The sequence below is a fragment of the Nuphar pumila genome, chromosome 7 (assembly GCF_984573655.1).
Source record: "Nuphar pumila chromosome 7, dmNupPumi1.hap1.1, whole genome shotgun sequence".
Classification (NCBI taxonomy): Eukaryota; Viridiplantae; Streptophyta; class Magnoliopsida; order Nymphaeales; family Nymphaeaceae; genus Nuphar; species Nuphar pumila.
Genome location: NC_143255.1, coordinates 9,709,475 through 9,726,439, shown reverse-complemented (window position 1 = coordinate 9,726,439; position 16,965 = coordinate 9,709,475). Strand labels below are relative to the sequence as shown.

The 16,965-nt window shown below is 40.3% G+C and overlaps 1 protein-coding gene across 1 annotated transcript; it reads right to left on the bottom strand.

Moving 5' to 3' along the window:
* Nucleotides 1-5,952: 5,952 nt before the first annotated feature.
* LOC149831080 (vacuolar-sorting receptor 6-like) lies at nucleotides 5,953-15,981 on the bottom strand. The gene is made up of 12 exons (XM_090013654.1): nucleotides 14,560-15,981; nucleotides 14,371-14,459; nucleotides 14,177-14,246; nucleotides 13,708-13,791; nucleotides 13,522-13,598; nucleotides 13,338-13,419; nucleotides 7,504-7,586; nucleotides 7,306-7,369; nucleotides 7,075-7,203; nucleotides 6,612-6,715; nucleotides 6,410-6,512; nucleotides 5,953-6,291 (listed from the first exon to the last, which is right to left on the bottom strand). The coding sequence occupies exons 1-11, from the start codon at nucleotides 15,578-15,580 to the stop codon at nucleotides 6,414-6,416; spliced, it is 1,902 nt and encodes a 633-aa protein (XP_089869780.1). The 5' UTR covers nucleotides 15,581-15,981; the 3' UTR covers nucleotides 5,953-6,291; nucleotides 6,410-6,413.
* Between the last annotated feature and the right edge of the window lie 984 nt (nucleotides 15,982-16,965).

The window sequence follows — 16,965 nt, the reverse complement described above, 5'->3', positions numbered from 1 at the left end:
AAAGACCCTATCAAGGACCCTACAGCACGGACGAGACCGCATATTCGACCAAGAGAAGCGCTCTCCGGTTAAAGGAATAGGGTAGAGAAAATGACGATGAACAAAGTCTTGAAAACCTCGCATAGAGGGATTAGGAATTACGAGGTTATTAGAGTCATGGATAGATAACAAACAATTGAAATCTCCCATAAGAAGGTGACAATCCGCGCTGGAAACGACAACCCTATCCAAATCATCCCAAAAAGCAGCCCTCATGGCGGCGAGATTAGGTCCATAAACAACAGAAACCACTACTCTTCTATCAACTGCCTGCAAATTGAAAGCAACAGACAGAGAGAAAAGACCCATATCCAACTGAGATAAATTTAAAGACTGATTTCCCAAGATAAGGATACCTCCTGCATGATTTACCGCTGGCTTAAAGAAATAGTCAACTCCCTGCCAGATGCTAGAGACGACCACGAGCGAGATGACCTCCATTTTAGTTTCACATAAAGCAAGAAGGTCGGGCTTTTGCTCCCTAACCCAATTAGCCAGAAACAGGTGTTTAGTGAGACAATTTAAGCCCCTAACATTCCAACAAACAGTCTTCATGGAACAAAATCTGGAAAAACCCGTGGTTGGTGGCACCGAGATGACCTTCTTGGGGACCTAGCATCGGTAGCCGAAACAATTGACGAAGGCCTCCTTCTTCTTCGCTGACCACCAACACTGACAGACGACCTCAAGTGACCATCGAAAATGCCCAACTGCTCGCAGTCTGCTCCACCGAAGTTGCAGAGAGAGTCCCCAATAATCGCAGAAATAGCTGAAATCGTAGAATCCATATCAACAGCTATAGCTTGCAGCTGCGACGAGGAGAGAGAGATATCCAGCAACTTAGCTGCATCGACAACCGTGACACCCATGGGTTGTGGACTAGGATGCTGCTGAATCAAAGGCATAAGCAGGTGGCTGCCCTGACCCTGTGCTGGACTAATGGAAGAGACCTCGTTTGGCGGAATACCAAAAGATTTGGTAGAAGAAAAAACCTCAGAGACATAATGCGATACAGGGAGAGGACGAGGAACCTAGGAGCCAAGCACCATGAATCTGATTGCCAGGTTGGTTCTAACATTAAACACAATAAGATTGATAACCAGATAGTCAGAGCGTCTGGAGGAAAAAATAATAAGGGACGATTGCAGATTCATCCTTTGTCCATCACGCGCAAGTTTGCCCAACCGCGCCTCCAAGTTAAATGGCAATTGGTACAAAGAGAAGCAGATACAAGGCCCCGAGCTTGAGAAAAAACTAACGACTGAACTCCATTAGAGAAAGCATTGCTATCATGGTCAAATTTTTGTGGGCCCACCCTAGACAGAGCTCGTGATGGCGAGGATGGCAAAAAATTTCTCTGCTTCCCACGAGCATGCCTACCCAACCGCGCCACCAGTCCGCCACGAGAATTAGCGCAAAAAGAATCAGACGTCGAGCTCCGTGCATTATAAATAGTGAGCGGCAAATCTCCAAGAGAGTAAGCATTGATGGCAGAGCCAAATTTATTGGGGCCCACCCCTGGCAGAACATGCAACGGTTGGAAGATGCCATCAAAAGCTGGCGAAGAGTCTAACATAGCTGGAGCAATTGACGGAAAAGAAAGCCCAAAGTGCTGCGGCCGGACCGGGACCCAGATAGACCCAATCTTGACAGCATTGAATGAAATCGCCGGGTTATGGAGATTGCCAATCTGCACCCATGGCGAGAAGGATAATTTTTGGGAAGGCCGTTCAGGATTCCGACTTGCCGGATGACGCACCACCCCAGAAAAATCTTTAGAGACTAGATTCATCCCCGATGAATGGGAATGTGAGGGGTTAGATCGTCTTCGCTTCCAGACTGGGTGTCGACGAGAGAGAAAAGATAAGCCGCACTTATGACAATCATAACGTTTGTGGAAGTTCAAAGAAAAATAATTAGCACACCACCAATCCCCCGGTCTGGCATGACTCAACTGAGATCTATAGCGAATAGCATGGAAGGAGCTTTGCCAAGTAGATTGGACCTGCTTCCATCCTCGATCAGCAACCCATTCTGGAAGCTCACGAATGAAGAAAGAAGAAACAAGCAAAGCCTTAACAGAGCACGCTTCGAGAGGCTCCCGTCTAATAGCTCGCAGGAAAAACCTAATGTCCAAAATAAGAAGAGAGCCCACATCTAGGCATGATCGGAGGGACTCTGAAAGCTTAGAGAAGAACCGACGATTGAGTCTGAAAGACAAGACAACATCCAATCCCCATCGGCGAAGCACAAAGGCTGCACCCCAGTCATTCACAGCTTCCTTGATGAAATGTAGGGCTCGCAGGTTGACCCTCAATGGGAGATCGGGAGCAAGCCCCCAAAAATGGCTAGACGAGGGGCACATAACCAAATGACGAAAGGCACCGATGAAGGAGCCTACGAAACTCTGAAAAAGAGAATAAACAAGATAGAGGCACACCTGCGAGGGTCGGGGACTCCAGTGGTGATCGGCACGACCAACCAACGCAGCACAAGCTAGGGCAACCTCCGTTCGAGCCTGCCGCTTGAAATGCAGACTTTGACGCCTTCGAAAGACATCGACCGAGACTGCCACTGGAAGGCAGTAACTGAAGCTTGGCTGTTGCAGACTTGCAGTCAGATTGCCAACGACTTCCACAGAGGTGAACCGCAGAGGAGAGGAACGGATTTCAGGGGAGCTGAGCTGCTCCTTAGCACAAAGTTCTTCAGATTACGAAGCCCAAATCTCAAATTCCTTGAAGAAGAAGACGGAAAGCAGAGGAGGGAGAAAACCCACGCCCGACAAAACTGGAAAACCACCGGAGGCAAACGGCGGCGGCGCCTGGGCTCAGAATGTCAGCAGCGGCCTTCCCTTCGGCACCGGAGAAAAGAGAGAAAACTGGAAACCAGGCTGCAATGAGACCGGAAACCAGGCTGCAAGTGGGGTCGCCGGAGGTTCCGTCGAGTCGAGTGAGCAGAGAGGTGACCAGACCGGAAACCAGGCTGAAAGGGGGTCGCAGGTGGTCCGCAGGTGCAGGGGTCCGGGGAACCGAGGCTGATAGTGAGGAAGACGAATGGTTGCAGGGCGATGGTCGCCGGATTGGGATGGGTCGGGAATCAGAGAAAGAGTTGACAATAGTCGGGAATCAGAGAGAGAGAGAGATCCCTCACGCTGGAGGCAATAGCCATTGTGCAGGGATTAGGCGGAACAATAAAACCCCAATGGTGAGACAGTGGTCACAGTTCAAGGATGAGGTATAACAGAACCCTAATGGGGACGCAATGGCCACGGTGCCGCAAAGAGAGAGAGCTATATATATATATATATATATATATATATATATATATATATATATATATATATATATATATATATATATATATATATATAGAGAGAGAGAGAGAGAGAGAGAGAGAGAGAGAGAGGTTTGCTTAAAGAGTTTGTATGTACAAACGCATCAAGACCATAGTTACAGAAGTTCAAAACGCAAAATATCTGCAGCAAAAAACTCGTGAGAAATTGATTTTTTTTGAAAAACTAGCATTTTTGGCAAAATCTCAGCAATAAAAAATAAATAAAAATTAATACTTTTTTATAAGGAAATATATTTAAAATTTTTAAAAATAAAAACCACACGGTTTTTTCATGATAAATATCCGATAAAAATATAAATATTGCATTTAAAAGTCGCAAGAAATTACCGTCTTTGACTTTTGGGTAATTTCTGCTGATATTTTTGTGAGATTGTAATTTCTGCTGATATTTTTGTGAGATTTTCATAAATCTTGTGAGATTTGTCACTATGCTCAAGACCACCATGCACAGGTTTTTTTATCCAATTGTACATGGATTCAGCCCATATCCAAAAACAGTAGGGATTGCCTTTTCAATCCTGTTTTTTGGATGACAAAACACAATTTTATGACCTAGGTACACCATTGATTTTTGATGCCTTACAAAAACCCTTCCATATGACATAATTGGACAACATAAGAGATGATTCCCATTAAGAAAAATATGTAGATCACGCATTTAAGTTTTTTGTTTTCAACAAAGAAAGCTGGGGTTAGGCAGACCCCTACCAGTTATACAACCATATACCATTGGTGTTCGAACTTGCAACGTCCCAACACAAGGTAACGTGCACTAACTGCTCCTGCCAGACAGGCGGAGCCACCGTTTGATCACATATGTAAGGTTAGTTTCATAAAAAACAACCAAAAAATGAAAAAAACGAGCTATCCGTACCTACAAACAACTATGAAAATATGGTTCAACACACACACACACACACACACAGAGAGAGAGAGAGAGAGAGAGAGAGAGAGAGAGAGGATTGGAAGCACGTGTTATCAAAACTTGGGTGGCTACAATGGGAAAATGAGAGTTTTCATGGTGTTTTTTGCAGACCTGCGCAGGCAGATGTGTTCGGCATGGACAATTTTCTAGGAAAAGATACTAAAATAACAATATCAAGACATTTTGCAAGTGTTGCACCATTTTGGCCATTTAATAAAGGCAACCAAAATCACACGTTTTTTTCTTCAATATTTTCAGAATATTGCCAAGATTTTTCCAGTTATTAGTATGACTCTACGTGGACCAGAGGTCTCACTCGACCTATACAGAGCCTTCGACACAGAGCCGTACCTGTGTTTTATGGGGCCTGAGGCGGAGGAAAAAAATGGGCCCCCTATTAATAGTAGGAGTTCTGGGGTAGTGCCTCCGAATTCTTTTTAAAGAATCAAAATAACAATAAAATTTGCATTCACATTAAACAAATATAATATTCCAAATATTTATATTATATTAAATAAAAATATATAAAATATTTATATAAAGTACCTAAACAATACTCGTCTGATTGTTTTAGAGGTAAAAATAGTTATCAAATCAGTTTAATCAAGTTGTTCAACATTAATTAACATAGATTAACTAATACAAATATTTATATTATTTTTAGATTTAACTAGCAATAACATCAATTAACAAAAATTAACTAACAATAATTAATAGTAATTAACTAACAAAAATTAACTGCTAACAGAAATTAGAAATCAGAAATTACAGTGAAACAAGAAAGTCAAGAGAATAAGACACAACCTGATAGTATCATCATTCAAATAATGATAAGATTTATATTTTTACTAAACATGGGCCCCTAACAAAAATCAAAGGTTTGGAATACCATTGACTTATGGATTCATGCAGAATTGCTGGAAAACATGGTGAGCTTCATTGTAAACATTAAATGGCCGATTGCTTTATCCAATAGCTGGTTCTTGATTATAATAGCACAAAACTCTCCTTGTGATCCTGAACTAGTTAATGGAAGTTAACTTCTTTGATCAATTGGCAAGTATTTGGGCTTATTAATTAGTTAAGATTTGCAGTATCTCGATCGCTTGATGACTTCATATGATTGACAAATTTGAAGTTTAACTGGTATGTTATGAAATCATGTTTTATGTCTGATCGTTAAACTCTGGTCTCTGTTTTTCTTCATGAATCCATAAGTCAATGGTATTCCAAACCTTTGATTTTTGTTAGTCAATGGGGAGCTCGGGCCTTAAAAATGGGCCCCTAAAATTTTTTTGGGCCCAGGGGCCCTGAGGCCCAAGCCTCATTGGCCTCTTGACAGGTCCGGCTCTGCTTCGACATGATCAGAGCCGGAGATGTGTAAAAGCGCTGTCAATAACAACTATAATTGGTACACGACAGAATTTGCCCAAGGGTAACCAAAGGCGAGAGAGACAAAGAGCCAGCTTTAGATGGGATTTGACAATCTCTGTTTGCTTAACAGTATAGATAAGTAGTGTAAAACTAATGGTGTTCACAAAAGTATTCATGAGAGCATGACCTGATCTAGAATAGGCGTTAAGTGGGAAAACCTAGTGCTCAGAAAATCAGGAAATATAACTCAAGCCCAAATAGAACAACAAAATTCTAAAGACACTTTTTATTAACTAGGTAAATGCAGCCATATGTTTCTTTCGGTGTGCCAAAAAATACCAATTACATTGAATACACCTTGTCCGTGTAATGCATCTCTCATATCTTTCTGTTGTAATGTCTAACAATATCTGTGGAGAATGAATGTGTCTACAAAGGTTACAGAGCTGGTCTGCAGGGATGGAGTGTAACAAAGGCAGAAGATTCAGTTCAGGAGAGACACCCGCATAATAGCTTTGTATGTCCACGATGAATGACGCGTCTGGTATCTACTCATGGCAGCTTATCCCCAATAGGGTATCACACGTTTTTTAGGGACGCTAGTTCATACAGTATAAGCAACAGTGAATGGCAGAACAAAGAATTGGATGAAGATAGCATAAGGTACTAGAAACACCTCGGTGAAAAGTCATCAATTATCAATATCAAGGCACCTACTTTTTTAAACAGAGCTTTGTCGCAGAGGTTGAGCTTCATTGTTTTGGCTGTCTAGTGGCATGTACTGAGACATGATGGCCATAATCTCAGCGTCCATATATGACTGAAAAAAAAAACAAATCGGTAATACTCATGCAAATGATGTATATACAATTATTTATCGTAAACAGCACTCGAGGAATGTTTAGCCAAGAATACATACCCGAAGCCTGTATTTGTAGAATATATAACCAGCAAGACCAATACCCGCAAAACCAAATAATACCAGTAGTGTCATAAACCACCCAAATCGCGAAGAATTTTTGGCTGCATAAATGCATCAATATTGTTATTATTTTTATTGTTATTATCGTTACTACTATTAGTGCCATTACTATTACTAGTATAAGCAGTCAAAAAATGTCAAAGACATTATTCATGAACTAACTTCCAAGTATTCATTGCATGTCTAATAATTTCGGAAGAAGCTGACTAAAGAGGATGTTCAGTGAAAGCCAAGTCAATCAGATAACCTAAAAATTGGCCTATGCTACTAAAAGCTAGAATTGTAAAACATAGACAGAAGGGTAATTCCTCATAGGTCATAGGAAAAGTCAAAGCAAACAAATATAAATTCTTGAATACATGGTATAACAACAAACCATGTACTCTTTAAAAATCCTTACCAATACATGTGTCCTGCTCCTTTATGTATAGAAGGCCACCACCACAGTCACAATCATACTCTCCCCATGTGTTTTTGCAACTACAACCATCACATTGACAGGCAAGACGCTCCTTGCATTCATCAATATCTGGCATATAGTACAAAACCAAGAATTCAACCAGACAATGGCAAAAAACATAGATGAGACCAAATAAAGGAATAATAGCGTAAATTCTAACTGTAAATTCACCTTCACATTGATGTCCATCACCACGGAATCCATGTGGACATCGACAGCCATTGAGATCAGATTCCTATTATGTAATAAGTACAATTGGTAGCAGAAGATGAATTAGTACAAGATGCATGTAAAAACAATTCAAACAAGCACACAAAAGAACTTAAAACAATGAAGACTCATTCAAATATGGGGATTAAAGGACAGAACTGAACATGCCGAAAAAGTCTGTCCATTTCTAGTCTCTGACCAGCAGCCTCCATGATTTACTGCACACCTTGCAGGGCCAAAAGCTAGCAAAATAGAAATATACAAGCACATTAAAGAGAGCCCTCAAAAAAAATAATGGAAAATTTTTCAAAATGGAACCTAACTTTTTGACATAATTAAAAAATGCACTAACTTTTTTGGAATTTTTCAGGAAAGGCATCAAAGTTTTGTTTATGCATATCAAAGACAAATTATTCAAAAATTTACTACAGATACTACTAATCTATATTGGGTTCGTACAAAGGTACTACTTTTTACCCCCCAATAATTAGAATATACTCTCATACACCAACCTGGGTTCGGAAGGCTGATGAATTAATATCAATTTGATTTCTTCTTCCCTCAATTTTTTATTTTATTGGTTTTGATTTATCATTAAAATATATTGATCTGTAGAATCATCATCATTCCCATGCCAGAACAAATTGGTTATACTTATTAAAATGAGAGATTGATCTTTGGAGAGAGACAACGAGATCAAATAAAGATTAAAGGTAACATTTAAGATTTGATACAATTTTAATGTCCAGAGATAAGACCGTCCATGATTTTTTTGTTAACCAAACAAAGTTTAACTGCACTTTTGAATATTTTCAAAAGATAGGTGCATTTTTCATCTAGTAAGCTTATTAAGCTAAAACTTGAAAGTCTGCTGAGAGTATCTGAAACTCAAGGGTACCATTTTAATCCAAAATCTTCTTATTCAAGTACAAATCACAAAGAAATTTGCACTATATGATTACTGATATGACTAACATATCCAATCTGATTATTCTTTGCTTTCCCAGATTGGAACATGCCTCCAATTCATTTCAAAGATCTTTCCCTTTGTAACACGGATGTTCAATGTTCCTGGCATACCCATGCCAATGCTGGTACTTAGGGTGCAGCCATTTATGCATATATCATATATTTTTGTCTTAAAATTGCTTCACATACGTACATACATATACATACATTATATATATATATATATATATATATATATATATATATATATATATATATATATATATATATATATATATATATATATATATATAGAGAGAGAGAGAGAGAGAGAGAGAGAGAGAGAGAGAGAGATGCATTTGAATTTGAACAGCATTATTTCCCCAAATGGATATTTTCTATGAAATTTTTATAATGCATGATTAGAGCCTACAGTAATACCCTTTCCAAAGAAAATGGTATGGAGCTTCAGTCCATCAAGGAGAGGTAAATCGGTTGCATGTCTAGATGGGCCAGCGTGTCAGTTAAATCTGAAGATGAAAGAGCTACAACTGCCAAGCAGATGCATGAATGCCTGGTTGAGGAAGAAACAACTAAGCATTAACTTGGTCGTGTTCTAAGTTTCAGAAATTATTTCAATGGGACTGATCTGAGTTGATAGAAATAGTTAAAGTTAATTATAAGTTATAACTTAGAAGAAATGAAGATTGATGTATTGAAAAGCAGAGGATGGGTAATGATACAGAGATGTAGCTGTCTACAGCCTTATGTGCAGTTTAGATGGAAAGAAACTCAAGAAGCTTAAGGGACTCAAGTTTCTTATCTATCCCTTCCTTTGCAGATGCCTTTCTTTGTGCCAAAATCAAATGGCCAGGAAATGTTCTACCTAAGACTGGTCACTGGGGTAATCGATTGAACTATACATCAGTTGGTCACCTATTGTACCTCCAAGCTGTTTGACTATTGAATAAAATTCTACTTTTTCTCAAAAGAAAAAAAGAACATTAGATCCTGAATAAGATGTCGACAACTCTAACCGCAGGAAAAACAAGTCCACCTCCAACAATTCACTCGATTAAAGACCCACAAAGGATTTGTTCCCTAACTCCGCCTGTGTATAACTGTTTAGTTATCCACTGCCGGTCCCAAGCCCGGATAAAGGAGGAGGGTTGCGGTAGGCCTGTGACAGCCAGCATAAAAACTTAGTCATACCCTATGAATATGAACCAATATGAGAATTTCGTTGGGGCGTTCCCTACTGAGCGACGCGCTGTACTCTATAGGCCCGGAGGCAGTGATAAATGAACAAGGGTTGCTAGGTCGTCGCCCGGAAGCGACGCGTCACACCGGCGCCCGGGTGTGGTGTCAAATAGGCAAGGGTTCCCTCACTTTGTTGGACGGGTGGGGGTAAAGAAGTTAGTCCAAGACCATAAAATTAGGTTAGCCACTTGGAACATAGGATCTTTAACCGGTAAGTTGGTAGAGTTAGTAGATGTTATGTGTAGGAGAAAGATTGATATTTTATGTTTACAAGAGACCAAATGGGTAGGTGAGAAAGCAAAAGTGATAGAACCTTGGGGATATAAGATTTGGTATACAGGAATAAATAGGAATAGGAATGGAGTAGGGATTGTTATGAGTCGTGAGTTTATAGATAATGTAGTTGAGGTCCGTAGGAAGGGTGATAGGATTTTACTTATTAAATTAGTATTAGGTTCGAAGATTATTAATATTATTAGTGTTTATGCACCTCAAGTAGGTTTAGATTATTCCATTAAGCGTCAATTTTGGGAAGATTTAGATGGAGTAGTACAAGGGATATCTTATGGAGAAAGGCTTTTCATCGGCGGCGACCTTAATGGGCATGTAGGCATTAGTAGGGATGGATTTGAGAGTATCCATGGAGGCTGTGGTATAGGAGAAAGAAACGAAAGTGGAGAAAGGATTTTAGATTTTGGTTTGTCCTATGATATGATCTTAGCAAACACTTGGTTTAGGAAGAGAGAGTCTCACCAAGTAACATTTAAAAGTGGGGTTAATACGAGTCAGATAGATTTTTTCCTACTTAGAAAGAGAGATAGGGGTTGTTGCATCGATTGTAAGGTTATACCGGGAGAAAGTGTAGCTAATTTTAGATCTTAGAATTAGACAATGCCACAAAAGGGATAGACATAGGATAGATCCTAGAATTAAGTGGTGGGCACTGAAAGGAGCTAAACAAGGAATGTTTGTAGAGCAGGTAGTTAAGGAAGCTGATTGGTGTCTTGAGGAGGATTCAGAATCAATGTGGAATAAGATAGCGGGTGGCATGAGAAAGGTGGCTAAGAAGGTATTGGGTGAGTCTAAAGGCGGTGCACCGCTAGGTAAGGATACATCGTGGTGGAATAAGGATGTCAAATTAGCTATTAAGGTTAAAAGAGAGTGTTATAGAAATCTAAGTAAGAGTCGTGATAATGAGAATTTGAAGAAGTATATGATAGCAAAGAAGGAAGCTAAAAAAGTAGTTCGGAACGCGAGGGATAAGGTATATAAGGAGGTTTATGACAAGTTGGATACCAAAGAGGGCGAGAAGGATATTTATAGGCTTGCAAAGATGAGAGATAGGAAATCGAGGGATCTGGGTATGGTTAGATGTATCAAAGATGAAACGCAAAGGGTTTTAGTCAAAGATGAGGAGATTAAGGAGAGATGGAAAGATTATTTTGATAAGCTATTTAATGAAAGTCATGCTCAAGATCTTGGAGACTTGTCCATTCCTTTTCATGAGATGAATCGTGACTTCATGCGCAAGATTCAAAAGAAAGAAATTGCAAAGGCTTTGAAGAAAATGAAATCAAGTAGGGCAGTTGGCCCAGATGGTATACCTATCGAGGCTTGGAAATGCTTGGGAGAGAAAGGTTTAGAATGGTTGACAAATCTTTTTAACAAGATTTGGCGGACAAATAAGATGCCTAATGAGTGGAGGAAGAGTACTTTGGTGCCTCTATATAAGAATAAGGGTGATATACAAGATTGCTCAAACTATCGTGGTATAAAACTCATGAGTCATACTATGAAACTTTGGGAGAGGGTGATTGAGTCTAGGTTGAGGAAGATTGTCATGATATCGGAGAATCAATTTGGTTTTATGCCTGGAAGATCAACTATGGAAGCTATACATCTTCTTAGACAACTTATTGAGAGAAATAGAGAGAGGAACAAAGATTTGCATATGGTTTTTATTGATTTGGAGAAAGCATACGATAGAGTACCTAGGGACGTTCTCTGGTGGACAATGATGAAGAAAGGTGTTTCTCTCAAGTACATTAGTATAATTAAGGATATGTATGAAGGAGTAGTAACCAATGTCCGCACTTGTGGAGGGGTGACAACCAATTTTCCTATAACGGTTGGGTTACATCAAGGATCTGCTTTAAGCCCTTTCCTATTTGCTATAGTGATGGATGAACTTACGAGATCAATTCAAGAAAATGTGCCGTGGTGTATGTTGTTTGCTGATAATATTGTTTTGATTGATGAGTCTAGAGCTGGGGTTAATGCTAAGTTAGAATTATGGAGACAGACATTGGAAGCAAGAGGTTTTAAGTTGAGTAAGAGTAAGACAAAATACATGGAATGTCGGTTTAGTAAGCAACGAAGTAGTGATGGGAGTGTAGTGAAGCTTGGTGAGCAAGAAATACCGGTGGATGATTGTTTCAAATATTTGGGATCTATCATTCAAAAGTATGGAGAAATTGATGGAGATGTAAATCATAGGATAAAGGTTGGGTGGATGAAATGGAAAAGTGCAACTGGAGTTTTGTGCGATCGTAGAATGCCATTGCGGTTGAAGGGAAAGTTTTATAGGACGACTATTAGGCCGGCTTTACTATATGGTACGGAATGTTGGGCTGCCAAGAGACATCATATTCAAAAAATGAGTGTAGCTGAGATGCGTATGCTGAGATGGATGTGTGGAAATACAATAAAAGATAAGATTCGGAACGAGGAGATACGTAAGAAGGTAGGCGTTGCACCCATTGAAAATAAGATGAGAGAGAATCGTTTACGGTGGTTTGGACATATTCGGCGAAGGCCTAATGATGCCCCAGTTAGAAGGATGGAGAAATGGGAAAATATATTAGTTAAAAGAGGTCGGGGTAGGCCTAGGAAGACATGGATGGAGGTGATAGGAAAGGATATGAATGCTTTGAACCTCACCGAGGACATGGCATTGGATAGAAATGAGTGGAGGAGAAGGATTCATGTGGAAGACCCAAAATGATTTTCTTTTTTGGTTCATATCGCCGACCCCAATTGTTTTGGGATGAAGGCGTAGTTGTTGTTGTTGTTGTTGTTGAAAGGATTTGTTCCCAGCTAAGTTTTCTAATATTTCTCCCTCATCAAACCTCCTTTTGAGATCTCATATTTCCTATGTACACAGCTTTCCACACCATGCAGGCAATAAATTTGAAGCAAGGGCCTTGATCTACCATCATGTTAGGACAACATTTAGAACTCGGCTTCAATTTGTGCATAGGATGGAAAATACACTTCATCTGTGCTGCCAATCCAAGTTCAATCTAACGATAGTTACTGAACTATCACCCGAATTACCATAAAATAGTAATAAGGAAACTCAGAGAACATCTCTTTCATGCAAGCGGGCAATAAGAATATAACTCACCAGGAACTAGAAAACAAACTACTCCCATTGTTGAATAAGGTTATGATTTATGAAACTGAGGACTGGAAGTACTGATAAATATCAGAGAAAATATCCTATCCAACAAGTCCAGTCCACATTCTTAAGAAAAAAATGTTAATCTGAAGCATATCTAGGGATTGAGGGAATGAACATAAACTTAAAAAATCTTTCTGTGCAAGATTACAAAACTGAATCGGTTATAAGAGCAAATCTCAGAACATATTTAATAGCAGAATCATTAGAATCACTTCCAAAGAAAGCACACATATTCCTGAAAACACCAGAGCAAGATGATTGAAATGTGCATCACAATGATAAGAATCAAGATATTTTAATAGATGCTAAGCAAGTGGCAGACCTTCGCAATGTGTGTAACCATCTCCCTGATACTGAACGCCATTCACTGATGGGCAATGACAGACTCTGCCCCTGAAAGTGTCCTACTCAAAAAAAGAAGTAAAAGAAAGAGAGGAAAATATGAGGATTCAATCAGACCAAATGCAGCAGAGATTGAAAACCCAACAGATTAATTGGCACAATACCTTGCAAGCAGTAACATTATTTTTCGTGTCCTGCCAACAGCCACCATTGTTTTCAAGGCATTGGTTTGTCTCAATGTCTGCATGGATAAGTCACAGGATAGATGCACCAAGTAACCAATTACTGGTCATATCAAATCATTAGAAAAAAACCAAAAAAACAAAGGAATGAAATAATAGATTAACCACCTCCACTTAAACAAACTGCAGGCTCCGTTGACTCTTCAAATCCAGCACAGATAGCTTTCAGTACAGCAGTTCGCTCCAAATTTCCTTTATAATAAATGAGAAAGGGATAATTGATAATTCAAATAATTTGATATGGTTGGGTTCATATTTTAAATATGAAATAAATATCTTTCTCGTACAAACCTAAAAGAAAATACTAGCAACCTGGTTAATCACGCTGTAATGCTTATAATAATATACCTTCAGATCAACCTCAGATGGAATTGTACATTATACAATAGATATGAAAATACCATAAATAATGATATTTTCAATTAATGAAGGAAATATTTTATAAAAAAAATAATCAAGGAAATAAACAGATAATTACAAGTAGAAAACACCTAGCTTGATTACCAACACCGTATGTTAAACGATACATTTGAAGTACTAGTGCAAATAAGATCAACAGCAGATCTGATATACACACCTCGATACTGCACATTGTTAATGACCAACGTGGGCAAAATAGTAACATCGCCGCGCGATCCTCGCCCAACCTGAAAAACCAAGAAAACGATTTTATAGCGTATAGAATTCAAAATACAATGGTCTAATTCGATCGCACCCAACTGACAGCACAGATCAAACAACATGAGAAAGAAGGAAGACGAATTCGAAAACCTGAAGGTCCTGTTCCAACTTCAGAACAAGATTATCAGCATCGGCCTCCGGATCGCCCATACACTTCCGAATCTTATCGAGCGACAAATCTGATAAAATCAAACGTAGACCAGCATCAAACAATTACACACAGGGCTAAAATATCAAATTAGATTCAACACAACAATGGTCAGCAAAAGATCCACGTACAGAGGGACATGATGATTTCCTCGGCGCAATCCTTATTGAATTTCTTTTCCTTCATGGGGCACCTAATATGGAAATCGGTTACATAGTCCCACCACAACCAAGGCCTGTTACTCTCATTAGCCACCCTGTGAACACACAATTGCCTCAAATTCTCCAGTAGAACGTCCTTCCCCTCGTACCCGCGATCGAAATCCTTCTCGGGGTCGGGCGCGCAGTACCTCCCGTGATTGATACACTGAGATTTGCATTGCTTGCTCAAGATGAAGGCCTCCGGGCAGTACCAAGTGATGTAATGGGGGGTGAATTGGGCGTACCCGCCCTTCTCCAGCAGCTGGGCGTGTCCCCTGAAGCTCTTCACGAACTCCATCTGCTCGTCGCACCGGATCCCGCACTCGTCGTTGCTGTTCGTCCAGAATTCGTACTCGACGCGGCTGTCGGGGTGCGGAACGGACTCACGCCAGTCAATCTTGATCAGGACCTCCTCCCCCCGAGCCAGGGACTTCTTCAGGCTCTCGCCGAAGCCGCGCTCGATGAGGGCGGAGGGGATGGTGATGTTCTTGAGGAAGGCCTCGGATTCGGTGGCCTCCTCGGGGGTTTCCATGGTGATGAGGGGCTCGTCTCGGTTGTCGGCGACGAGGACGGCCTTGGCACCGGCGAGCTGCGCGTTCCAGACCTTGAGGGCGAAGAAGCAGCCTCCGCGGTCGAGGATGACGACGAGGGGACGGCCGGGATGTTGGGGTTTGAAAGGGGAATCGAAGGACTCACAGGCCATGGAGGAAGGGGAGACGGTGGAGGGATAGAAGAGGGTGCCGATGAAGGTGCCCCCGTAGTCGGGGACGCCGAAATTGCCGATGGCGCCGTCGTGCTTGGACCGGAGACTGTCCGGTGACAACACAGTGATGCTGCTTTTCTCCACCACGAAGCGAGATGTCACCGAGACGATGGTGGTTGAGAGTAGGAGGAGGCAAAGGAGGAGGTGGGGATTCCATGGTGGTGGTGGTGACACTAGTTTTTTTGCCATTGTTGATAGGTTTTTGCAGCACAACACAACGGTTTGGTGGTGATGGTGAATTGTTCTGAGAAAGAAGAAGAGGAGGGGGGAGTTGAATTTTTGTGGAATATTTTAGTTGGTCGTCTGATTAGTTGGATTGCGATTTCGGATTTGTTTAGTTGAAGAAATGGTGTGGTGGTAGGACACTGCGTGTGCTTGACGTTAGAGAGAGAGAGTTGGACGTGTTGGAAGGGTGGTGGAATTTTCATCCTCCTGGAGTCTCTCTCGTCCACCTAACTGCACGTCTCAAAGTATTCAGACTTTGAAGGGAGAGAAAGGAAGTTGAGAGAGAGAGAGAGAAAGAGACGTCAAGAACGTTCAAAAGAGCGTACCAAACACGGCGGTTGGTCCTCTCTCTCTCTCTCTCTCTCTCTCTCTCTCTTTGAAGAGAAGCCAAGGGGAAGAGATGAGCAGCAGACAATTTGCCTCCCTCCTTTCTTCGTCGTTTCTCAAGTCAACTCTTGCCGCGCCAGTCTTCGCCCGAACGGGGTCGGTGTAGTGGGGTTGGGGCTGAAAGTTTAAAACGGTAATTTCTCCCAAGATTTTCAAAATATCGTAAGATTTATGAAAAAACATAAATACCACGATTTAAACTCAATATTTATGTTTTAAACGGTTATTTATCGGAAAATGTATATTTTTATTTTTAAATAATTTGTATTAATATTTTTTATAGAAAATATTTTTATATTTTTTAATTTATTTTTTATTGCCGAGATTTTGCAAAAAAAATGCTAGATTTATGAAAAAATTTCAAATTCTCACAAAATTTTTAAAAACAGGATTTTGCCATTTTTAACGTGGTTGTGGCCTTGGCTGCTAGACGGGCAGTCAAGGTTCGATTCTAATTCTAATGAGTGTCATCCCTTTGTGCAAGCCAATGCATAGCATAGGCCTTGGAACAGAGGTCTTAGCCTCAGAGTTTTATGCTGCTGACACGATAATCGTATGCATGGCAGGCTGAGCCAGCGCGGACGTGTCATGTGCGGTTTTTCGGGTTATAAAAAAAAAAAAATTCTTGCTGAGTTTTTTTTTTTCATCCTGAATTTCCGTCATGTTACGTTAAAATTAAGGATTTTTTGGCTTGACCAAGGGAGGAGGTGTAGCTCTCAGATCTTTATGTGTATTAAAGTACTTTGGATCTATCCATATGAGGCATTTAAGGGCAGTTTTAATGCTTCGATATATATATTGAATGACAATTTGATCACTTTTCATGTTTTTACAATGGAAACTATAACATAGGTACCGTTTGGATGATTTGAGCGTAAACCAGGTTTTGGGTCGAAACCCAGATTTTGACGTCGTTTGGGCAAGGCCAAAACTTGGTTGGATAATCAAGTTTTTTGTGACAA